This window comes from Sardina pilchardus, chromosome 15 (assembly GCF_963854185.1).
Source record: "Sardina pilchardus chromosome 15, fSarPil1.1, whole genome shotgun sequence".
Lineage (NCBI taxonomy): Eukaryota > Metazoa > Chordata > Actinopteri > Clupeiformes > Clupeidae > Sardina > Sardina pilchardus.
In genome coordinates, this window is record NC_085008.1 from 5,120,875 (window position 1) to 5,147,098 (window position 26,224).

The window sequence follows — 26,224 nt, forward strand, 5'->3', positions numbered from 1 at the left end:
CAACAATATAGCCTATCCTAAAATTAGGACCACCACATCCTGCTTGTAAAAGGCTGTAAGAGCATACCCATGGAACACAATCAACTGAAATATTACAAATTATCGGCACTATATTATAAGGTTTAACATATAGCTTAAGTAAATATATAAAACATCGTAGCCTACATAGAGGAAAAAAACATAGGCCTATTAATAATCTGTGTAAATCTAAAACTTGATAATACAAAAGATTGCACCTAAGTCCATCTAGACTTGTACAGAAGAAATAAGCTCTTTTATTGAAACCATCGAAAAATTACACAACTATTACCATATATTTTCATATGTAACCTCCATTCAATTCCACATCTTAATCCTGTCCTTTTTTGTGATTTGCACTTAACATTTATAACAGAGTAATTGAACGCGTTCATAAACCAACAGAAAAAAAATGCTTGCAAATCATCATCTATCCTCTTTGGAAACTCTTCATACAGGGTGTGTCAATCCGCTGTCTCCATGTCCTGAGCTACAGATAACCAAGTTACAGCTGGTGGTGTTGACGACTACATCAGACTCCGAGGCCTTGAGGGAGTGCTCCCTTTCTGGCCGCTGGAAGCCCTCCTTGATGCTGGGAGGCAGGGAGTTAAACAGGCCATCCTCTACCAGGAGTCCCTCAGGCCGGAGACACAGACACTCCTCCAGTTCAGGAGGAAGGCTCTCTAGCTGGTTTCCACGCAGATCTAACAGGGATAGGTTGGTGAGTTCACTCACCTGTGATGGAATGGCAGATAAACTGTTGTGGTCCAGCAAAAGAGACTGCAGTGTTCTACAGTGGAACATTTCTTCTGGAACAACATCAATCTACATGAAAATGTAAGGGGAAAGAATGCTGATGTTTACATGCCTGCATGTACAGTATACATTTAATGTTCAAAATATTTAAACAACCACTGAATGGATAGATTACTTACATTGTTGTTGGAGACATTCAGGTATTGCAGTCTCTTTAGGTCTTGTATTTCACAAGGAATGACGGTCAGGAAGTTATGACTCAGGTCTAGATAATACAACCTTGTGCACAAGAACAGCTGGGAGGGGATGGTTTTGATGTGATTGTGACTGAGGTGCAGTTGCTCCAATGATTCCAAAACACCAATGTGCACAGGAATGTAAGTGATGTTGTTGTGCTTCATCTTAAGTGTGAAAAGCTTTGGAAGGTGCTGGAAACTCAGAACCTCTTCTATGGTTTTTAGGTCATTTCCCTCTAGATCTATCTCCTGAAGGTTGGTGAGGCTGAAGATTGAGCTTGGAATCCGCTGAAGGTCGCAGTGAAGGATCTTCAGACAAGTTAGGTTCTGCATTGTTTTTAAACTCTGGAGGGCCGAGAGCTGTGTACCCTCATTGTCCACTATCAGTGTTTGCAGCGAGGTCAGTGAACCTGAGATCACCTTGGGCATCATCGAGACACTGCATTTCAGAAAGAGAACCTTTAAGTTCTTTAGCCTGGGTATGCTGTTCACAAAGGCTGAGTTATCCTCTGAAAACAGATTCCCATAGAGGTAGAGTTCAGCCAAGTTCCACAAGTTGAAGATCCAGGTTGGTGCTTTCTGAACTTCAGTGAACTTTAGTTTCAAGATCCTCAGGTTCTGTGAGAGGAAGGACAGGGCCATATGATCTATGGTGGTTGTGGTGTGGTCTATCCAGAGCTCTGTCAGATAAACCAGTTGGGTGAGTTTCTTGGGGAACCTAGCCTCCGGGATCAGTTGCAGCTTCAGCACCTCCAGGTCCTGAAGTTCAAATACAGCAGCTGGGATTCCACTGAGCAGCATGAGGTGAAGCTCCAACTGGTCCTTTGTGTTCCTCACTACTTTCTGGCTCAGCTTCTCTCGGGGCCATAAGTTGTTCAGGTTTAGCTGCCTCAGCTTTTTCTCGCTAACTTCCGACAGGAAGACAGAGAATCTTTTGGAGAAGAGTGGGTTGTACTGGTCAAGCAGATGGAGAACGAACGCAAAGTCATTCTTTACATCAGGAACATCACTGTAGATGCTGTCTTCCCGAACCGAATCGAATGAGTAGTGGCGCAGTGAATTCCGGATTATCCACCAGAAGCTGTAGAAGCATGTCAGGCTGTAGAAAATGATCATAACTGTGTAAACTAGGGAAAGTAACCAGAAAATGGTAGCTAGTGCATGAACACAGCGGAAAGACTGATAAGGAATAAGTGCTCTCAGGTCAACCGTGCAGTCCACTTCAAATCTAATGTGCGAGGCTGCATGAGGAATGTACACCAGAGATACTGCTAAAACCAACATTTTCACAACAATCTGCTTCATGTACAGATGGTAAATAACATCTTTGTCCTCCACATGTACCTTCAGCTTCTTGACCTTCTCAAATATGGCTTTAGCCTGCTCCCCCTCTTTTCTGTCTAAAACGCCAATCGTCTCCATCCCAATGGGCTTCCTGTCCTCACTGGTGGTGGACACCTTAGCTACAGGATCGATGACACTGGCTGAAGACTGGGCTCCCCCACCTTGCTCCACCACGGTCTCAGAGAGGGCGCGAGTGGTCCACGGGGAGTCACAACACTTGTGGAGGATGGAGATAAAGTGCATGAGTCGGGCACTGGTGCTGGGGTACTGGAACCAGAAATTGCTGATTATTACAAGGAGCAGAGTCTGGAGCATGACCACATAAGGGAAGAACTTAGCAAACCAGTGCAGCTGATGTTCATAACACACTGCATCTATGTACGCATACTGCTGCAGGTCGAGTCTGTAGACCTCAGGGGGGTAATACTTAGGAAGGCTGGCATTTGCAAATGTTTGTTCAGGATTATATGCATTTTCACAGATTCCACTTTGGGTCAACTGACAGGCCACACATATGAATCTGCGGAGAGTGACCTGAAGGGTACATCCTAGCGTGGCCATCATGAACATCATGATGGAGAGGTAGTGACAGAACACGTCCCACCAAGGCTGCAGCACTCGGTACAGGGACTGGCCATTTGTCAAGTTCTTCAGCTCGCCCTCTGATAGCATTGCATCCACCTGAAGCAAAGAAATAAAACAGTGGACAATTAGACATTTAGGTTCCTCATAAACACATATTCTATGTTCATATACACACTGGTTTACTTACTCACTTGTTGAAGAGTGAGTTAGCCTATATTAAAAGTGCAAAGTTAATTCTCACAGTAGATGAAAGCCTTGGAAAATTAACAGCAATGCCTTGGAAATGTAGGCAATGTGCATCTGTACATAGTTTTATCACATTTTCAACAGCAACATGTTTGAGAAGTAATTAAAGTACACACATTAGTCAGAGCCCAAAAATGTCCAAGCCCAAATAAACCCTTGGCCTTGTGTCGGCACAATGCATAAATTGCACACACAGGATATAAATCAGGAAACAATTATATTGAGCCTGAGACTGTTCAAATATCCTGACAAAAAAAAGATCCCATTTTTTTCCTCATTTAATGTGATTTAAGGATTAGCCTGGGCTAAAGCAAGCTTATTAATTCGATTTACATTACTGAAGTGGACAAGAATCTGAAACTACATAATTTTACATGAATAAGATATTACACTGTGCGGTACTGAATGTTTCGTGGAAATTAAATTATAGCATAAGATGATGTTGAATAACTGATGATTAGGCTAGTATACACAGCTCCTATCACAGTCTTGTAGTCAAAGTTTAATTTGGTTTTATTTTGCGGAATTGATTTGACAGAAGACTTTACCAGTGAACAATGAAGAGGGAATTAAACTGTTGATATGTGCTTATTCAGCATACTGCACTCAGTTATTAACCAACAACATAAATAAAAATTAAGCTTTCATTATGGAACAGGCCTTAAAAACCCATCTACATCTTGCTGATCATCACTAGCCCAGTGAAATAACTTTCTTTGTTATAGTAAGAGGACAAATTTGCATTGAGTGGATTGCATCAGATGCGAGTGAGTGCAGTTTGAGGCCAAGGCCTGCAGGCGTCATCATAACGAGTAAATAACACATCTACAAGCTCTTACATTTATAAGCTGGCACTATTAAACCATAATTGTTCAATATTTATAAAAAAATATGGTGTTAATGAGAAAGAAACTACCAAAGGGGACAGGAAAATGTACTTAATCTTCTTGAGACCAAAGACAAGAACACGACAGAGGAAGGCCCTAGGCTCTTGATTGTGCTCATCTTTGCCGGCTCTCTGTGGAGTCTGTTTTTTTCTCTCTCTCTTTCCCAATTGAGAGCCAACTTCAAGCCCAACGAGAGTGGCAAAAAGAGCATAGAAAAAATAAAGCATTATAAATTCACTTTAATTTAGATAATTAGACCCAAAAGGCCCTTACTGCAGAGATAATCTAAGAAAACTCATCCTTCAGGATTCATATTTAATGCCTTACTGAGGCCATAAATAAATCAAGAGCGTTGTGAACTCTGCAAATGAACACCATTAATTAAAAGTTGGCCGTTTAACTTGGTAATAACTTTTAACAGGGGAACTATATGGATAATCAATATAAATTGAGTGAGATGATTCAGCCAAATGGGATGTTAATCCTGAGCAGTTGAAATTCTGAAAATCAGTGTCGACAGTTTAAAAATTAGACATGAACAAAAAATATATATTCTGTTCAGCTCAACTGCAATTGAGCATTTCGGCATCTCACAGTCAAGGTAAACATAACTTTTAGTTTTAGACAGCATGCATTTGGGATGATATTGGGATGATAGGCCAGCCTGTGTACTTAACCTCTTGGATTTACTTTAGCACATTGAAAGTTGTGTTTTCTTAGCAATTGCAGTTTAAATCTCCCCGTTCTCCCCCATTATCACATTTCTCAATTCTGCAGCTTTGGCCTCCAACGGTGCTTTTGCAAGGGAGGTCTGCTATGAGATCATTTGCTATAAAGACGTTTAACTGCTTTTCACATTTCATACAAACAGTGGACTTAATGGTCCAGGGATATACATTCCATTTCCTTATGTAATCATTTTTAGGGTCAAACATATGAGAGGAAAAACATACAAACAAAAAACAAACAAACAAACTAAATATTCCACACACACAATAATGTCCATGTCAAAGAACATCTGATTGTCCGGGGTAGGACTACTAGGCTACTAATTTAAAAATAAAATAAAAATAATAAAGAAAATATGAATTAAACACGTAAAAATAGAAAGTTACTTCTGTGACAAGACCTAGCAGCTAACAATATGCTTTTGTGGGGTAAAGTTGCTACAAGCTATGTTCGCTTGTAGCCTACACAACACAACAGTGCTAGCACTTTAATTAAAAAAACTTGCTTGAATTATCTTTTAAGTGAAAAACAAAACAAAACAAAGCAAAGCTAAGCCAAACAAAACACCTTTTAATTGGAGCCTTTTCACCACCACTTATCCAGGCCAACAATGACTGATGTGATTAGCATAATAACACACCTCTGCAAACATCGCTATGCATTAGAAGTAGCAAAACTACTACCAAATTATAATTATTCAATTATTAAAGTAGAGAAAAGTTAAATAAAATAGTTGTGTTGGTTGAGGACCCAAGCTTTCACTACAATTTGATGTAGGCTACAACTCATTAATCCAGCTAGCCAGGATTTGTTAGGTATCAGCTAACCAAACTTCAAAGTGAATCTTACCTCTTCTAGCAGCTATATGGATATGTCGATCTTTCTCATACTATAACAAAAAGTTACTTAGCGTTCACTGTTTCTAACAAGGGAAAGGGTGAATTTAATGGAGTTAGCCAGAATATTGTCTAAAATTACCCTCACACACGAGATTTCACTCTGCCAATTTTATCCATTTAGCAAAGATTAGAAATTAAGTTACGGCAGCCACACTGACATCTCATCCTGTGTTGTTCTACTTCTTCGTGTATTTGGCGCCCCCTGGCGGAGGGCGGGGGCACAGTAAATTCTAAAGGCAGAGAAAGATACTCATAGCTCCGCCTATTTATCTTTGGTAAAACTATTATGTGGAGAGCTGCGAGAGCACTACATGACAGGATACAAGCCCCTGTCAGCAAACGTCTCCAAGACGCCTGGAAAATATCTTACATCGCGTTCCATTTTAGACATTAATGTCTAGCAGTAGAACTGAAATTAATTGGTAGTGCTCATATGGTCACATCCGGTCAGCGTGCACCTTCGTTCCGGGTTGAGAATCGGACTGTGCACGCATGGGAAACTAAAAGTTATCAGGTTCATTCAGCAAAATAACTTCTTAAATGTAAGTAGCCTAAATATTATCTTAGTATTCAATTAAACGGAACTGTGTGAGATTGGTGTGTATGTGCACCAAAAAGTTATTTGGTGCGCACACACACACACCCAGCGAATTAATGAGTTATCTATGCTTAGAATTCTTCGTGCTGACAGGAGTAAATTATTGTTTTTTGTTTTGTTTTTAAGTTGCACCCTTTTTGAATGAATAGCGAAAAATAACGGTAATGTTTATGTGACCGTTAAACAAATCAAAATACGTGACCAACACTATTGGCTAACCTAAGGGGCGGAAATACAATTACGTCGTTATGGAATATTTCCAAACATACCGGTCTTGCGGCTTTGTAGGTTGCAGGGAACGTGAAACAGGTTGGTGGGAATGAAACATTAACTATTGTTAATTAATAGTATCATGCCTGGCATTACAGTCATGCGAATGCATGCAAGTATGGTCTTTTTTGAACAGTTAGTAGGTAACATTCGCGAGTTGTCAAGGAATGCATAACGTTAACTGTGTTAGTTTAATGTGCAGTAAACATGATTCTGCATACTTTCGACCTAAAAGGGTTTAGATGTCTTGACAACAGACGTGAAGCGGTGATAGTGAGTAGCCTATGCAAAGTTCTTGCCTCTCAGCTCTGTGACGATTGCTGTTTTCTGCATTTCATTGGGCAGACATGAATTTCACACACCTCACACTTCGATGCTGCCTCTCTACTTATCCACTATTTAGAGTGAACCCTGCCAGACTGATTTCATCCACACAAGTAAGTCACGTAGCCTGCCTGTGTACCACCCTCAGAAAGCTTAAGCCATTCACATCATATGACTATATGTTTATCTACTCATTCATGTCTTTTTTTTGTCAAGATGACCATGGCATCCCCCAGGCATAAACATGCAAAGAGAATAGAGGGACTAGACAAGAATGTATGGTAAGCATGGATGAACATCCATTTTTTAGTTGCCTCTTTGTATAGTATGATTTCACCGACATAATGTGCTTGACCTTCGTGTGTGTGTGTGTGTGTGTGTGTACGTATGTCAACAACTTCCGGTGTACTAACACCTTGACTCTAGACCATCACTGCTACCCTGACCTTGAGTATGTGACTATCAAATGCCGTCCAATTTATCTACCAAGAAAGTTTGGTAACACTTTACTTGACGGGTTCGTTCACAACACATTCATAACAGCTGTCATGAACTGCACATGAAGCATTCATGACTGTTTCATGAAACATGACTCAACATTCATACCAACCCTTCCATGGATGTGGAGGACAAAACGTCAAAAACTTGGCCAGAGGCCTCCATACTGCACTGTCCAACCTGTAGCAACAGGGTAGAGCTATGCATGGCAGCTCTTCACAGACTTAAGTTCTGCTTTAAACACAATCCTCCCCCACAGACTGGTGTCCAAACTGTCCGACATTGGAATACCACACTCCACCTGCCTTTCTGACAGACCGCACTCAGTGGGCAAGAGTTGGCCCCAATACATCCATGGGCCTCAGCCCCTGCAGGGCTGCGTGCTGAGTCCCCTGTTCTGTGGTGCAGAGTTAAAGGAACACTTCACCGTATTTGTTCATATTAAACTACGTTATTCCCTTAAAGTGTAAGTTTGGCAGAAATTGAAAATAAAGCTATTTTCTGAATGAAAATACATCAACTAAGCCGTGGAGGAAGTAATTTTCGCTCATCACGCAGTACAGAGATAGCACGGGCAGGAGCAACAGTCCAAAATCGCAAACAGTGGGTTAGCATGGGGATTACAGCCACACGCTTTCAAAATCACATTTTTAAACCACTAACATTGCTCAAAACAGCGGCAAAACCTCATCAGTAGCTTGCTCTAGGTGTCTACACATAAAATGAAGCACCAATCAGTCTGTAAACTTTAGAATAGTCAGTATACACGTAGAATCAATTTGAGACCGCAACCCCATCTGAAGCACAGAAATGTCACGCGAGATCTCAAGTATCCCAAGTATGGTGAGACAAAATAAAACGTGGTGCATTTCTAAGCAGGTAAGAGGGATAACTATATTGTGTGGCGCAGTAATATCTCCACTCTTGCACTTTCAGTTTCACTTTGGAGTGAGGATATTACTGCGCAGAGTCTAAGTGCTCCCAATGTTATTCCGCCACACAATATATTTATCCCTCTTACCTGCTTAGAAATGCACCACGTTTTATTTTGTCTCACTATACTTGGTCGTGTGACTACTTGTGTAACTGTATTTTAATAGGGAAAACATGGAGGTGTTTGGTCGCTTCTAACTTCATCTCTGTTTGGATCCTAATGTATGCATTGAGCTAGCTAAGTGCTATCAAAGTTGCGCCGCGCGCCAGAGCCAGTGAGTGCACGCATTGAAACGTGAGAGGTATGTATCAACTCGTCTTAATTAAGCGAATAACATAGTTCAATATTAAAAAAACGGTGAAGTGTTCCTTTAACAACAAGGAGCTCTCATCATGGACTTCAGGAGGAAGAAAATGGACATCTAGCCCTTGCTCATAAGCGGGACCTGTGTAGAGGGTCTCTGACTTCTGCTTTCTAGGAGTCAACATCATGGAGGACCTGACGTGGGACGCCCACACACCACTGAGCTACTGAAGATAAGTGTCATACTGTCTCTGTAGGCGGTTTTCCACCCAAAGCGAACCTGGTGTTGAACTGGTGCCGTTCAGAATTCTTTGAACCGTGGTGCTATCTAGTGAACCAGCCCGCATTTACACCAGTTCTGAACCGAACCAAGGATGCATCATCAAGGCTGTTGCATGCAAAAGCAAAAGTTAATGAGATGCATTAAACGTGAGAATTATATAACCAGTTGTCCCATAACACACTGTTCACACAGGTTCGCAGGAAAAACCTACTATTTTTTGGTTTGACTTTGGAACCAAGATGCCGCGTTCCGAACCGGCTTTTGTTTGGTGAAACACAACGAATGGTTCAAATGTTGGTTTGCGAACAGGAACGGAGCCGGTTCTCTGTCGGTGGAAGAGGCCTATGTGTGTGGTTTTCAAGCTGCACCTCAAAAAGTAATTGGCTGTCCTCTCCCCTCTCTGGAAGAACTTCACTGCTCCCGCTGCCTCAAAAAGGCCATAACCACCATACAGGACTCATCACACCCTAGCCACACACTGTTCAAAGTACTGCCATCAGGCAGGAGACACTGGTCCATGAAAACGGGAACAAAAATAAACTGCTCACAAAAAGTAAGGAAACTTGACTTTGGCCCATTATATCTCCCTTTTAGTAATACCAACCAGTAAAGTGTTTCATATCATTTATATCGTTGATATGTCACCTTTACAATGAGGTATAGCTTGTAAGCATAGGGCAATCATGGAATGAGCAACACAAGCAAACGTGTAAGTAGTGCCAGCGAAAAATGTGCCAAAATGGCCTGTTATGCTGTTGGAATAAACCTTTGTTACTTCAAGCATTGATGATTGCACTCTCCCACAGAAATGAGGAAAACAAAACATGTTAGGCATACATTTGTTCATTTTATACTCAGTGTCAGGGTCCTCAGTAGCGTTTAGAGGATCCATATGCAGCCACAACAGCTTGGCACCTTCTTATCATGCTGGTCACCAACCTGGCTACATTCTGCTGTGGGATGGCATTCCATTCCTCGATAAGGATCTGTTGTAAGTCAGCCAACCTGGTTTTGTTGGCGACTCTGGCACGTACAGCATGCCCAAGCTGATCCCACAAGTGTTCACGGCAGGCCATTAGATCCTCTCCACTCCCAAATTCTGGAGGTACTCTCTGATGATCCCAGCTCTATGGGGGCGAGCGTTGTCATCCTGGAGGATGGCAATTGGTCCCATATTCTGGAGATATGGAATTGCCACTGGCTCCAGAATCTCATCCCGGTATCTAACTGCATGATGATTGCCTTCAATGATAACAAGGTCTGTCTTTCGAGTTAGGGAGATGTCACCCCACAGCAGAATGTAGCCAGGTTGGTGACCTGCATGAGAAGAAGGTGCCAAGCTGTTGTGGCTGCATATGGATCCTCTACACGCTACTGAGGACCCTGACACGGAGTGTAAAATGAACAAATGTATGCCTAACATGTTTTGTTTTCCTCATTTCTGTGGGAGAGTGCAATCGTCAATGCTTGAAGTAACAAAGGTGAATTCCAATAGCATAACAGGCCATTTTGGCACATTTTTCGTTGGCACTACTTACATGTTTGCTTGTGTTGTTCATCCCATGATTGCCCTATGCTTACAAGCTATACCTCATTGTAAAGGTGACAAATCAACGATAAAAATGATATGAAACACTTTACTGGTTGGTATTACTAAAGGGGAGATATAATGGGCCAAAGTCAAGTTTCCTTACTTTTTGTGAGCGGTTCAAAACACTTGTTATCCAACAGCCATAAGTGCATTGAAAAGTGCCACTATAGTTCCCACCACTCACTTATGTCAGTAGGGCTATGTGCAATTTTTAAATGTGGATGTCTCTATGTGTTTTTAGAATTATATGCAGTTAACATTCTTTTTTTAATGCATTTACTTATGAATATACTACCTCAATAGATGTCTGCCACTTGACAAGGGCCGCATTTCCCAAATGCGATCTTTCTTAAGGACTTGAGAAGGCTCCAAAGAAGGAATCGCTAAGAAGGAGCGCTAAGATACGGGTGTTTCCCAGACGCGTTCTTAACTGCCTTCTTAGGAGAACCTTAACATCAAGCCAAAGAAGCTTCTTAAGAAGCTCTTAACGAGAGCTGTTCACCACGGTGGTGCTGAAACTTAATCAATCGATGCCAGGCAAATCGATCACCCACCCCTTTATCAGTGCACAAGACACACACAGCGCCCCGTGTTCCCCCTAAAGGTGCAATTAGGCTACACATGTATCGTGTGCTCGTGCGTGTCTGTGTGTATTTGTGTTTGTGTGTGTGTGCAGGCCCGGGTGGCTAATCGGGAGATTCGGGAGAATTCCCGGTGGGCCGTTACCGTTTTGGGCCGGTGTGAATATCGTGAGCTTAAATATATTGTTTCTGAAGATAATTTGCTGCGCCCTTGCGGCACTTCTGCAGCCTGGGCTGTGCGGTCGCGGCTCCTTACACCTATAGTCTGCCAAAAAACTCAAACTAACTGATCAAACAGGGTGATTATAAATATAGCCTATGCCTGTTTTTTATTAGCTCAGGCCATTCATATGCAAGACGCATCCCATCTCTCTTATAGATAGTGTGGTAGTAGGCATGTGATGTAGTCTACTTTAATATAGCCGAGAAGATGTAACCCTCCAGCCCATGTGGCCTGCGAGTGGGATGCAGTGCACGTATGCATTAATGTAAACCGGATTTTTACATTGCGGACTTTGGCAACGCCTAGATTAGCAGGTGAAGCCTCATTAGATTAGGTTCAGCTGAGTTCAATTACATCTGTTTCCTTGATATCTGTGAAATGCTACAGGGTTGTTGATGTTTTTTGTATGTGTAGTTCTATAAACTCATATGCAGATGTGTTGAAAACTTAATAGTGTAATTCTATTCTAAATAGAATTTTTTTAAGTCTATGTTTCTTGCGCCAGTGGTCCACAGCCACGAGCGCATTGCAACATTGAAAATTGTTTTATTGTTTAAAAAAGTGGAGGATACATTTCCCTGACGCAGCTTGATCACTAAAGCCTAGAAATCTACACGCCCCTGGCGGCAGGCTATGCTCACTGAGCATTTGATCGCTAAGAGGGCTGTTAAGAGTGGGTCAGCTCAATCTTACGTTTCCTTCTTAGTGAAAGATCTTCTTAAGCTAAGAGCGACTCTGGGAAACACGTTCTTCTTTCACAGCGTTCTTAAGAGCGCTCCAAAGAAGATCTTAGCGTTAAGAGCTTGTTAACGACTTTGGGAGACGCGGCCAAGAACTGCACTTGATTTTGTGGTTTCATGACAATGAACAATGACAGATAAATATGTTCTATTCTATTCTACTCTGTATTATACAGGGTTGCCTTTACATCCGTGGCAGCGGACCCAACCATCGTCAACCTTGGACAGGGCTTTCCTGATATTCCACCTCCCTCGTATGTCAAAGAAGGGCTTGCCCAGGCAGCATCGGTCGACAGACTGAACCAGTATACACGAGGCTTTGTAAGAATCCTCTTTTGAAATTCTCTCTTTTGCCTTCTTTGCACAGCCATACTTATTTGGCTTATAAGAAAAACGAAGGATTGCTTCCAAAAATGTTGCAAAATAAGTCCTTTAATGATCCAACCAGTTCATCTCACATCTTTCATAACTCTCACAGAGCTCCCACAGGACCCAACCCTTGGAATATAGGTTCTTCTTATACTTCTAGGAATGCAAAAGTTGACAGAATGCATAAGAGAAGGAGGGGCACCTGGACCTGGTAGAACTAGTTTTCTCTGGTGAAGGTTGTTGATGATTGTGATAACCCACTCACAATAGTCATCAGAATGCAACCTTTTGGTACGGTTACAGAAAGCGGGATCTTGACTTTATTGGGAAAATATAGAGATAGAGAGCATTTCATGTCATGACATAAAAAGAACTTCAGTGTTTCTCAGCCAAGACCGTTGTTCAAATGAATGACTCATTAAAGCTGCTGTTGCCAAGATGTTTTTGATCATATTCACTGAAATTGACAGTATAGGCTCCGACAGAACAACATATCTCAATCTGCCAGACTTATCAACTGCAGATTTAATATAGTTGCAATCCTAGATCCTTATGTGGACGTGTGTTCCATAGCTATTTAGGTTTATGTGGATTGAGCTGGAGTGGGGATGTTTGAGCTTTTGCTCCCAGTATTCTCAATGTTACATTGTTCTTAATGTATGAGTAACACTTTCATTTTGGAAACACATGTTGTCCACATTGTTAACATCTGTATTAGCCAGATCTACTTGACGGGTTTGTTCATAACACATTCATAACAGCTGTCATGAACTGCACATGAAGCATTCATGACTGTTTCATGAAACATACCAACCCTTTCATGAATGTGAAAGACAAAACGTCAAAAACTTGTCCAAGTCCAAAGCAGACTTTGAACAAAATCTGAGACGGTGCAGCAACCATGTTCATGGATTAGGTCTGACCAATGCATGTGTATAATCTCTATGATGGAGATCTTATTGAGAGCTGCTTTCCTTTGTGTGACTGTGTAAACAGGGTCATCCATCTTTGGTCAAGGCCCTATCACAAGTGTATGGGAAAGTGTATGATCGGCCGATTGATCCCTTCAAAGACATCCTAGTCACAGTCGGGGGTTATGGATCCTTATTCAGTTGTATGCAGGCTCTGGTGGAGGAAGGGGACGAGGTAAGACAAGCTCCTTTGTGATTGTTCAATTCCATTCTACAGTATATACATTCAATATTTCCATCCTACATGATGCATTGCAGTCAACATAGTGTGTTTGTCTTGTAAACGAACTAGACCATCGTTTCCCAACACTGGGGTTGAGATCCCATGTGGCGCCGCCCCAAATTGAAATGGGGTCGGCTGAGATATTGGCTATCTTACAGTTGACCAGTACCTTGCATAATAATTCATATGGATTAAATAAAAATGAAATATAGAATATATCCAAGTTAAGTAACTAATCCTTCATTACAATCTATCTATGTGAAAATAAACTTAGACATCCCACATGAGATCATCATGGCTAATAATGCTTGATCAATTTTCCAAACATAGTATCAAAATAACCAGGCGAGTTAGTCAAACAAACAAATTCGCTTACTCGCTTGCATGCTCTCAACGGGATGTTACAGCAGAGATGAGATGTAGGCTACTCTCTCTCTCACACACACACAACATGTTGTGGATGATTGGGGTCACCAACATTTTGTGACACCAAAATAGAGTCCATATAGGCTATAGATACCCACCTTAACCATGTGCTTGGCTTGCTTTTAATCTGAGTTAAGAAATGTTGACCTAGAAGCGGTGGTGTCCATGCCATGTGCTCCAACTAGTCCTTCCACACCTCACGGAGAAGGCCAGGAGAGGACTCTGGGACTGATAATGGACACTCCACGAAAGGTCTTGCCATATTATGACAAAACAACACCCACCTCATCAAGTCTGCAAAGAATGTAAAAAGGTCAGGGGATTATTTCCCAGACCGGGAAAACAGGAGACACAGGGGAAACCGACAGAGCAGTCCAACAAGGGGGCTATAGCCTACAGCCTCGGCGCTACACAGACGACACACAGCTGGGTTTGAGTCTCCCTCCAAACTCCTTTTCTCAGGGTAATTTTGAGCACACAATACAAGGAAACAAACCCCAACAAATACATTAAGCTAGGCTATGTATACAGTTTGCTAGGAATTAGAGATGAATTTGACCAATTAAACACAAAAAACCCTGCCTGGCCCTTGCCTAGCTTCCCACTTGATCCGGCAAATTTGCGACTTTACAATGTAGCAAAATTGCCACTTTATAAAGTGGCCAATTTGTGACTTTTTTCTCTGAATATTGCCCCCCTTCTCTGAAAAAAAAAAAAATATATATACATATATACGTGGCCTGATACGCCGTCGTAGTGACTAACCTGCTCCACTGACTGAAGAGCTATAAACAAGTCAACAAGGCCTGAATCCTCTTGCTGTGCCACCATCAATTCACTGCGAGATAAGGGAGCAGGCAAAGATGGCGATAGCAAATAAACTTTTCTAACTTACCACCCGACCCACTAGAATCCACATTCAAGTCAGTGCACAAGATGGCAAAGTGTCAGGAAACTCAATAGCACAACTATCAGAGTCATATACAGATGGAACATTTCTGACAACAGGGGGGCGTCACATCATGCCAAACACGTCCACCTGCCAAATTATTCCCCAAGATCACATCTACGCCTTCCACAGGCAGCAACAGTCAAGCAGCGATTGGCACTGCTCCCTGCACTAACTCACTGCAGGACAGAAAAAGTCTGAAGTCCAATGCCTTTAATTAAAGACACTGCAACCAATGAAGACTGTGAAGAAAATGGCAAAACTCTAAAATGAATGACTGCCCCTGTATCACAAAGTATCCTAATGCCCACCTTTTAGCTCCACCTTTCCAGCTTTTTACGCCGTTCAAATGTAACATCCTTGTCGGAACGTGAAGAGTCAAGAGACAATTTAACAGGAGCTACAGGTTGAGGGTCGAGGTTTCAGCCGGCTCCTCCGTATCAGAGGAGTCAACACTTGTCTCTCAACAGCAATTGAGAAAACTGATTTTGAAAAAAAACTGTTTTTACCTAAGGTTATCTCGGAAGCTATCTGCCACATTGCAAACATTCTCTTTTGTGAGACAATCTAAAAGTTTCTCAGTTGAAGCGGCCAAAAACAACTGTAACCTACTGTTCTCTTGGTGTTGAGAATGACTGGTATTGTCTGTGAAAAACAAAGCAAATTGGCGATCAGGAGCTCTGCCATCTTCCTCACCAATTCCCCTGAATAAATGACTCACCTGCGACTATCCAGGCTAGGCACCTCAAGGCAACAGACCACGGCTGTATCCTCAGCCCAACCCCAAATAAGTAAGAAAAAACTCAGAACAATCTGAAATCTAATGCAGGGTTAGTACTTCGCTCCACCACAACAAACAAAATCAATGTTTCTGCAATGCAGAGACAGCACTCATGTATTTTAGTTGCTTACAAGACAGCCTGGCAAATCCAAACAGGTTTACCTCTCTCCACGTATTTAACGTAATTAAGAAACAAAACAAAAAAAACCCTCTTACCATCCAAGCAATGCACATCTCCCGACAAGTTTGACCGTCTAGGGTGCTGTCAAGCCCAATCCAAATAGCCAATCAAATATGCAAAATGCACAATCCAAATAGGTCGCGTCTTCTGACACCATTTTAGTGATACGTTCACCTACCCTAAACTGGAGTATTAACCTACTTCGCAAAAGTGGCCCCGAAGCTATCCCAGACATCGAGCCCCCACATGTTCAGACCACCAGGCTTATTTGTGCTGATTTAACATACTAGAGACCACACATGGATGAAGAGTTAACAAATGTTTATTAAAGTTAATATGTTTAAAACGTGAAGTCAGTATTAATGAAATGGTGAGAAGAATGAAGGTGTAGTGAATATCAAAATCTAAACAAGAGACAATGGCGAGATAGCCCTTATATAGCCCAGGTGCGATGATGATGAACTGACTAGCAGCACCTGTGCAAATGACTCCGCCCTCTGCAACATAGAGAGACAGACAAAGAGCAAGCAGTAACCAACAGGATCATAACAAAGGCATTAATAAAGATAGGCATTAAAACAACAAATTTCCCACTTTTCCCAAATTTGCCACATCAATCTGCTGCATCAATGTATTGATGCAGTTTCAATGTGACTTGAACTGCTGTTGTATCCTGCATCATGTTGTGTAATGATAAATGTTTTTTGATCGGTCACTGAGGGAAATCCCATTCTTATAGTGCAAGGAATTTACGACATTTCCTGTGTTTATCTAAAATTCCAGGTTATCATTATTGAGCCTTTTTTCGACTGCTATGTTCCAATGGTACGGATGGCCGGAGGCAAGCCAGTGTTGATCCCACTCAGACTGGTAGGTTTTGCGCTCCCTGAATGAACTTCAACAGCTCTCTCACATAGAATCAACTGTTATCAAGAGTCTTTGAATTGACACTCTCTGACCCAGTTTTTTTCCATACTCAGAAGTCAGGCAAGAAAGCCAACATCACCAGCGGAGACTGGGTTCTGGATCAGGATGAACTTGCCAGCAAATTCACCTCAAAGACAAAGGCTATCATCATCAACACTCCAAACAATCCCATAGGAAAGGTGAGGCTATAACAACTGTGCCATGAAAATATAAGTATGGAATGGATAGGTCTACAAGCCACTTCAAGGTTTTGCGACATACAATGCAAGCCCATGATATGTAATTCTTGTAAAGTTATCTGACTTTTTTTTTGCTGTTTACAGCCTTAGATTCAGTTTGGTTTATTCAATATGACATGCTCTGAAAAACCGTATTGCCCAAATCTTTCAAAACCCTGTTTTCGGTCAAATCCTCTGCTTTCTAATTTGAAGTGTCGTTTTGATTCTCCTCCGGGCCTTGAGGCAGTATCACATTTTTATGTTGACTTTCAGCTGACGGAAACATGTTTGACTGACAATCCACCACCTCCCCCGGCAGATTTTCACTCGAGATGAGCTCCAGGCCATTGCAGACCTTTGCATCAAACATGACACGCTGTGCTTCAGCGACGAGGTGTACGAGTGGCTCATCTACAAAGGCCATGAGCATATCAAAATAGGTACTGTGTGGGGTCGTCTGGTCATAAGCATGTCAAAATAGGTACTGTGTGGGGTCGTCTGGTCATAAGCATGTCAAAATAGGTACTGTGTGGGGTCGTCTGGTCATAATGAGCATGTCAAAATAGGTACTGTGTGGGGTCGTCTGGTCATGAGCATGTCAAAATAGGTACTGTGTGGGGTCGTCTGGTCATGAGCATGTCAAAATAGGTACTGTGTGGGGTCGTTTGTTCATGAGCATGTCAAAATAGGTACTGTGTGGGGTCGTCTGGTCATGAGCATGTCAAAATAGGTACTGTGTGGGGTCGTCTGGTCATGAGCATGTCAAAATAGGTACTGTGTGGGGTCGTCTGGTCATGAGCATGTCAAAATAGGTACTGTGTGGGGTCGTCTGGTCATGAGCATGTCAAAATAGGTACTGTGTGGGGTCGTCTGGTCATGAGCATATCAAAATAGGTACTGTGTGGGGTCGTCTGGTCATGAGCATATCAAAATAGGTACAGAGTGCGGTCATCTGGCAGCATGTGTCAAAAGCAATTTAAACATTGTGTCTGGAGAGCGGAGAGCATTTCTGCATGCTTGAACTGTTACCCTCTTTTGCCATTTATACTTAGTAACATGTTTAACAGTATGCCAGTGTTATTTGTTAAGACACATTATTACACGGCTCTTGTTTCATGTTTCTGAGTGCTGCAGAAACATGAATGAGCCTTCCCAACGTTCGGAGATCTGAATATTTCTCGATAACAGACCGCTGTCAAGTAAAATGGGTTTTGTGCTTCTAATTCAAGTCTTTCATACCAATCCACAACAAATATGTTCGCAATGGAATTTTATTGAAAGTGAAACTCAGTTAGTAAGACGTTGCCATGCAACACCTGAAACTGTCAACTATCTTTGTGGCGAACTATTTATTTTGTTAGCAGAACCACGAAACGGTAGCCAAGTCGTTGGTAAAGACACACTGTGTTAAGTTTCTTTTCTCGTTTTGGCAAGTAGCCATGTAATAAGCGGGATAATGTGTAGAACGGCCGGTCATTATCGGCAAATAGGTCTTTTCAGGGCGGAACAAGACCCCTCCGCGTCCGGTTCGCCCTGTCGGGACCTATTTCCTGATAATGACCGGCGTTCCATACATTATCCTTTACGTGTCACTTACCAGATATTGTAACATTTTCATAATGTTAAGATGTGTCAGAGGCAATGAACCATCTTTGACTCCTAGCCATCTATCAAATGTTTTAAATCCCATCCAGTTAAGTAGAGGAAGGTTTATAACTCATAAGTATCCATAATAAGTAACGTGTAATACATGCAATAGTATGTCATATATGACATAACTTCAAATAAGTGTTGAGAGAAGATGGGACTAGAAGGTTGCACTGTTATACTTACTTTGGTTTACTTTGTCAGCCACTCTGCCAGGTATGTGGGACCGGACGGTGACCATCAGCAGTGCAGGAAAGACCTTCAGTGTGACTGGCTGGAAGGTGTGTGTCAGTCACACTTTGTCATTTACAAGGGCATATACTGCAGACAGAAATGGCTCTGTGCTTGTTTTTGTGCTTGTATCGAATAATATAAACCGGAAAAATGTGTCATAGCACCTCTAAAATATTTAGTATGTCTGAAGTCTTAATACCTGAATCGGTTAAAGTGGAGGCTATTTTTATTCCTCTCGTCCTGTGCAGCTTGGCTGGTCCATTGGCCCAGAGCACCTGATCAAGCACCTGCAAACTGTCATGCAGAACACCCTATACACCTGTCCTACTCCGCTACAGGCAAGTGCATGATGAGTTACCCATAACCTACTTCTTACAGCCTAGCATTAACACTTTGGTTTTTGAGGGTCAGTTAGTTAGTTATTTGTCACATACAACAAAGAACAATATGTAGTGAAATGCTTAGGTTGTGTGTCTAGGGAGTAGTTATTGAGATATTATTTTATTGATAATTCTTTGATTCATAGGCCTTCTTATTTTCCCATCTAAGCGCCGATATGTTTTTTTTTTACTTAAATCTACGCAAAAACGAACATCCAACTTCTCCGGAAAGGTCCCTGGAGCGTGTGAATTAGAATCTCCCGCAGATCTACTCCCTGCGAAGTGGGAATGACAGACAGAGCATAGTCATTTACCTCTCTTTTATTTTTTTCTTTGGCCAATGGTGAGTTAAATGAAAGACTTGATGTAAATGCCGTTTTGCGAAACATCAACAATATCCACAGACTGCAATTGTGAATTCATTCACCAAGAAAGTTATTACTTGTTCACCATGATATTAACCATTTGTCACTGAAAGTGGGCCTAGGCTAAATATTTTGAGCATTTTAATAGCACATAACCTCATGAACATGACACACTTCTACCATGGCCTGAGCGGCCCTCTGTAGATGAGCAACTTTTTTGTTTCGGCTTGGATACTGCCCCCCCTCCGAAATCAAATTGCAAATAGGCTGTATGCAACTACCCTGGAAATCCAGAGTTCTCGCGAGAGCACAATTTGAATTGTGTCCGCAAGATACTCTGGCAATGATGCACTTTACTTTTACCGCAGGAATCGGGGGTGACCAAAAAAGGAGTGGGCGAGCTAAACTGATGACGACAGCACTACAACTTTCGTTTTTGGTCGTAGTGTTATCCAATAGCGTGCAGTGAGATTTTCAAATGCATGCTTGGTGCCGCCCCTCGAGTTAGGCCATACTCAAAGGGCGGGAATTATGTAGTATCTTTATTATATGACATAGAACTGAAGCTTGGCTAGGTAAAAAACAGCAGGGCTAAAATTAGCCAGAGTACACATAAGGGCTTGGAGCCCAGAGATGAGTGACCCATAGGGGAGGCCACTCCGCAGGGTCAGAGGTTAGAGGTTAGAGGGAGTAAATAGAATGGAAACCTAAGCCTACTGTACCTAGGCATTACCTAGTTTGGAGAAGGATATGTGTAGCATCTTCCTTCCATTCTGAGTTCACACAGTCAAACTTTAGAGGTGCATAATATCCTTTGATCCAGTGTGCTCTGCTGACCCCTCTGTCTGTTGCTGGTACTCCAATAGGAGGCAGTGGCTCAGGGCCTGATGATGGACTACCAGCGCATGGGCCAGCCCGACTGCTACTTCTCCTCGCTGGCCGACGAGCTGGAGGGGAAGAGGGACCGCCTGGCCGGCATCCTGCGCTCCGTCGGCATGGAGCCCGTGGTGCCGGAAGGGGGCTACTTCATGATCGTGGACGTGACGGCACTCAGTGAGACTTTTTATTCCTCATTATGAAGTGATGGAATGACCTTGTAGTAATACAGTGTGTGAATTCGAAAGACGCTGGGGAAAATTCAGGACTATATTACAAAGCCACAAACCAGCTCGCCAGATGTTTGTAATGTAGCTATGGAGACTGTAACCACTCCCACGTTCCCTGTGTTCCACTCAAGATAAGGACCTGTCGCACATGGGGGACGACGAGGCGTATGACTACAAGTTCATCAAGTGGATGATCAAAGAGAAGGTGAGGAGGAGGAGGAGGAGGAGGAGGAGGCAGCGAAAGAAACCATTTGAGTTTGAGCGTGTCAGCTCACAACCCTAACCCTGTTCCCCCAGGACTATGTCAGCGAGTAACCATTTCAATCTTCTGTTTTGTCTCTCCCCAATTCCCCCACCCCACCCCACCCACCATCTAGAAACTGGCGGCCATTCCAGTAACTGCTTTCTGTGGCGATGACTCAAAGAGGCAGTTTGAGAAATATATACGGCTGTGTTTCATCAAGGTAAAGTATTCTTGACTTAAATCTCTGGGACATTTCTTCATAAATCAGCTAGAAAGTGAAAGTGAAATAACTGCGTGGTCTTCATTGTAGGCCTAGCAACCTACTATATCTTGCCTTTCAATTAGGCTATGAGAACCGCTACAAAAATTAGCACATGCAGTGCTAATGCACATGAACACAATTAGGAAATATCCAGATCACTGGGAGTCTCTTATTACTGTGGTAAAACCGGTGGGGGCGGTATAAAATAGGTGGGGATACATATTATCTCCAAGTCTGTTGAGAGTTAAGAAGAGTTAATATCATTGTTATGCAATAGACTTAGTTTAAGTTTGTCTTCTGACATGTTGTGTTATTCCATGGCCACTGCAGCAAGACAGCACATTGGATGCAGCTGAGACTATCCTGAGGAACTGGGACAAGTAGATGTTCTGCTGGACTGGACCAGAACGTACGATGCTCTGCGTTCACACTACATGTTGAAGTGATCTGAATCAGATTTTAGAAAGTTGTAGATTTTAGAAAGTAATACATGATTTCATCAGATTGAGGCCACTTTTTGGAATGTGGACTGGAGCATTAAGGCCTAACTAACGAAAGCATTACAGCCAGGCTACACCAGGCTCACAACTGAAGGGTTCTGTTAGTGGAGAGTAAAAATGGAATTTTTAGATTACCGGTCTAATTTCTTTCAAAAGTGTGAGTCGTAATCACGTCTTGGTAGCCAGTTTCGTTAATTATAGCGGAAGTTAATTGTTGCAGTATACACTCTGCGAATGGAACACTTCAGTTGCATGTCCTTTGTAGCCCTGTCAGTTTGTAATTAAAAAGACCATTTAACTTTGACACACACAAAAGAGTACAGCACTGATGACATTCATAGTGTCAACCAGATAAACTTGAATCAAGGCGTTAAACACACAAATATGTAGTTTTTATTATTCCCTCTTGTTTTATTAATGAAGATGTTATTCAATATTTTCTGTTGATGTTAGATTTAAAAAAAAAAAAACTAAACTGGCTCTGTTTCATTTGCATAAACACCAATGTTTTTAGACTTGATTTAGCAACATTGTTACTGGTTTTGCTGAAGATGCAATTATGTCATATATATCATTTAGAATGGTTAATTTCATTTAGAAAATCTTGAAGCTTTGAATACACTACAACATCTTTCAGCATTAAACACATGCTAGCTTGGTATTTTACCTGTGTTTGTGTCTGTTTTTCTGCATTGTTGAGCCCAAGTGTGCCACTGTGGTACCACAGACAATAGCCTAATCACTTATTTTAAATTAAAATCCCAGTTCAAAACACTCTTACTTTAATTTATGGAACTAGAACTAAAAGAAGATATCAACATTATACTTTGTCTTAAAATGTTAACCTTCCATTCTCACATTTTTTTGTAAGTCACACTAATCAGAAGTAGACTTAGACACTGTTTGATTTACACAGTAGGCACACTCCAAGTCTAAAGTAAAGAACAAAAACTTTGTGTATATGGCTGTTGTTAATGTTTACACATCAGAAGTTTGTTTTTAAAAAAACAGACCCCCTTGTTTTTACAAATATTTGAAAATCATAATGTTATTGTGCATTAGATCAAGTCAAAATACATCTAATCATAACAATGTTCCTAGCATTTGTGTTCCAAATATAAGTGTTGTTTAATTGTAATACTACAATCACATAAGGTGTACTTATGGCTTAAATGGACATTGAACAATAGAATTATCACTAGGCTTGTGTCATGTGTAAGCTATGTAAAGAGAGGGAAATTAAATATTTTTTATAGAGAACTTATTCCAATGTGAAACATCCTGACAAAAGCACTGTGCTCACGCACAGACATGCATGATATTGGTGTGTGTGTGTGTGTGTGACTAAATACTGTGAACGCACAAAAATATATAAGGTGATATTACTCATTAACACACATATGAACCTGTACACACATACACAAAGTTTTGGGTAACAATTTACTTGACGGGTTCGTTCATAACACATTCATAACAGCAGTCATGAACTGCACATGAAGCATTCATGACTGTTTCATGAAACATGACTCAACATTCATACCAACCCTTTCATGAATGTGGAAGACAAAACGTCAAAAACTTGTCAAAATAAAAGTCCAACAATAGCAAAACAGCATTGCTGTCTTTTTTGTTTTAGCCTACATGATCATGTCACATCTTAGTCAACGGGGAAGCCCAGTGTCCAGGAGAATTAAATTTGTTGTTTGTCTGTTTTTTTTTTTATGATAGATTGTTGGACCTTTATTTTGACAAGTTTTTGTCTTTTTGTCTTCCACATTCAAGAAAGTGTTGATATGAATGTTGAGTCATGTTTCATGAATCAGTCATGAATGCTTCATGTGCAGTTCATGACAGCTGTTATGAATGTGTTATGAATGAACCCGTCAAGTAAAGTGTTACCATGAATATGTCACATCAAATGTCAGTCATTTTATAATAGGTGCAAAGCAATACAAAATTATTCCAACTACCTATTTGGCCTGACATTATTCATCTCCATGCCAACCACTTGATAACACACAAATAAAAATGTTAGCTTGTGGACCTGTCTTTACTAATTCCTCCCTCATTTCTAGGCTTTGATGACTTTCCAGACAGATCAGATAAACCCTCTGGTAAACCCTGATACACCCATATAAACGCTACATGACATGATGACTCATAATTATCTCACTGGTGTAATCAGCGGTAGCCTATTAGTGACCCTGACGCTAATCCAAACAAATATGACCAATTACATCCACTTCCTGTTGTGGTGTGTAGCCTCATCTGCGATTTAGGATGTTTGAAGTTTATTCCATCTAAATGTCAAGGAAATCCAATGAGCTCTCTTGGAGCTCAAAAGAATTTCAAAATAGGCACCAATTACTTTTTTCCCCCTCATAATTTGTGAAAAAAATTAATTACTCTCAGTGTAACAAGGAATTTTACAAAGGTAAAATAGCTAGCCATTCTAATGGCAGCTATTGATTAACTTGAGCTTCTGATTTGACTGTTCTTCAGGTGCTCATATATTTTTCACACACTCAAGTGGACACATTCCAGCTATAAAGACCCAGAGTATAGTATGTCACACTTATATTGCCACACTAGAATATGCTGTAAAAATTAAGTTTAAAGTAAATGTTTTTTTCTGACGTTAATGATATTGTGTTTCGGTGGTGATAAGTGAATTTAGTGTAATGATGTAAGTTGGTGACCTTAAGATTTTTGGTCCTGTTGGCTTTCAGCTTAATGCAGAAGTCTGCCACTAGATGGAAGTATACTCTATGAAGTGGTCCTTGTTATCACCGTTAAAAAGATGTGAAAGTCTAGAAACAAGCCATCTCAGATTGTGTTGAATCTCCAAATCAGAAACATTACATTTTCAGGTGTGCCATGGGAAAATAACATTTTGATCTTCTGAAAATTCAACCATTTTCCAAATAATATCTTATAACAAGTCCCCATTATCTTCAACAGTATGTGTTGAAATATGAGGAATCTGAAGTTTTCATTGCCCCCACGGGGGACAGATACAGAAAACAAAGGTTGACTTGGCTCTGGAGCACCAATTGAATCTGAATTCAGTCTGCATTCCCCCCTTGCTGCTAAATAACTGCCCTTTCCTCAAAGCTACGCTAGTATAGAAATTCAAGAGGACTCAAGTTAGCACAAACACTTACTATGGCCTACATGCCCAATGACACTTCAACTTTAGAAAGTGAAAACTGGTTACACTGAATACCTAAAGAGAGGAGTTCTATTATCAGCTCTGATTAAGACTAGTTTCAGATGCCCTGTTTGTTCCTCCCCTCTGTTTGTATCTCTCTGGTGTCCACTATTTGGACCCTGTGGCCCCTTCTCTTTCCCTCTTTCTCTCTGTCTTCCTGCCACCGGATAGAGGGAGTTGCTGGTGCTCCCAGAAGGCTGGGCACAGCAGGGCGGAGTTTTCTCCTCGCAAGCCTCCTTCCCAGTTTCCCTTTCCTCTTCCTGTGTGGGAAATGTGTCCCGTGTCCCCAGTTTCCCCTAGAGGGCCAGTCTGTCAGCGTTGCCATGGAGACTCCCTCTGAGACCAACCCCCCCCCCACTCCCCACCCAACACTCCTTCCCCAATTGGGCCTGGTTGACCATTGCTGGCCCCTTAGGTACAGCCCACACATGAGGGCTATTTGACTTAAGCAGTGGCTGCCAAGGCCTTACAAACACCTGGTTCAGTTTGGTGTGATTCCTAGTTGGCTGAACATGTTGCTGACTGGAATCGTGAGATCAAGTATGGTTGGAAAAAAACACCTAAGAGGAGGAGAGACCGTCTACGGGTGGCCTTTCAGTACACCATTTGAGCTCTGAGTAAATCAATGGACGGATAAATATTTAAGTCCTGACCAAATTTGCATGCTTGAGGTTTAGGCAGAGGTTACATAGCCGGGTGTGTACAGTGACTCATTTTTTTCTATTAACAGTAAGAGAATGTAAGACGGCACATTTTCCAGGAGGGCATCCAACTGGTCTTAGGATGGCTCAGTGTTTCTACACTTCATTCCATATCTGGCGTCAAGCGGTCCTCACCCGAAACCCACCTGCACTATACTTTGGCCTCAACCATCCCACACTCGCCCGTGCTTCAAGACCAGTTCAGCAAGCTTTTGTCCTTTTTATTGGGGAAGTTGTCTTTTGCTAAAGAGCACTTAACAGGTGACCAAATCTTTTTGGAATGTGTCCAGACAGTGCTGAGCTGACGGAATTTGATGGACCCCGAATGGGTGTGAGTATATGACGAGGAGGGGGGTGGGGTTGGGGGGGTGGTGGTGCGTTTCATGTGCATGCATGTTGTTCTCCCCTTTCTGTCCTCTCCTAACAGAGTACAGCAGAAGCGTGGGAGAAACCAAAACTGACTCATTTGCCTTGCAAGTTCCCA

The 26,224-nt window shown here is 41.7% G+C and overlaps 2 protein-coding genes across 3 annotated transcripts; one reads left to right on the forward strand and one right to left on the reverse strand.

Annotated features, from left to right (window-relative positions):
* Nucleotides 1-335: 335 nt before the first annotated feature.
* LOC134102242 (volume-regulated anion channel subunit LRRC8B-like) lies at nt 336-5,852 on the reverse strand. The gene is made up of 3 exons (XM_062556286.1): nt 5,651-5,852; nt 954-3,035; nt 336-843 (listed from the first exon to the last, which is right to left on the reverse strand). The coding sequence occupies exons 2-3, from the start codon at nt 3,024-3,026 to the stop codon at nt 469-471; spliced, it is 2,448 nt and encodes an 815-aa protein (XP_062412270.1). The 5' UTR covers nt 3,027-3,035; nt 5,651-5,852; the 3' UTR covers nt 336-468.
* Nucleotides 5,853-5,997: 145 nt separating this feature from the next.
* Nucleotides 5,998-22,494, forward strand: LOC134102231 (kynurenine--oxoglutarate transaminase 3-like). 2 transcript variants are annotated; one of them, XM_062556270.1, is made up of 14 exons: nt 5,998-6,242; nt 6,914-7,005; nt 7,109-7,173; nt 12,222-12,366; nt 13,411-13,560; nt 16,729-16,815; nt 16,926-17,051; nt 17,410-17,530; nt 18,942-19,018; nt 19,220-19,309; nt 20,583-20,769; nt 20,954-21,027; nt 21,200-21,286; nt 21,659-22,494. In XM_062556270.1, the coding sequence occupies exons 2-14, from the start codon at nt 6,916-6,918 to the stop codon at nt 21,710-21,712; spliced, it is 1,353 nt and encodes a 450-aa protein (XP_062412254.1). In that variant the 5' UTR covers nt 5,998-6,242; nt 6,914-6,915; the 3' UTR covers nt 21,713-22,494. The 2 variants fall into 2 exon arrangements, with proteins under 2 accessions (XP_062412254.1, XP_062412255.1); XM_062556271.1 differs by lacking the exon at nt 5,998-6,242 and adding an exon at nt 6,560-6,607.
* Nucleotides 22,495-26,224: the final 3,730 nt, after the last annotated feature.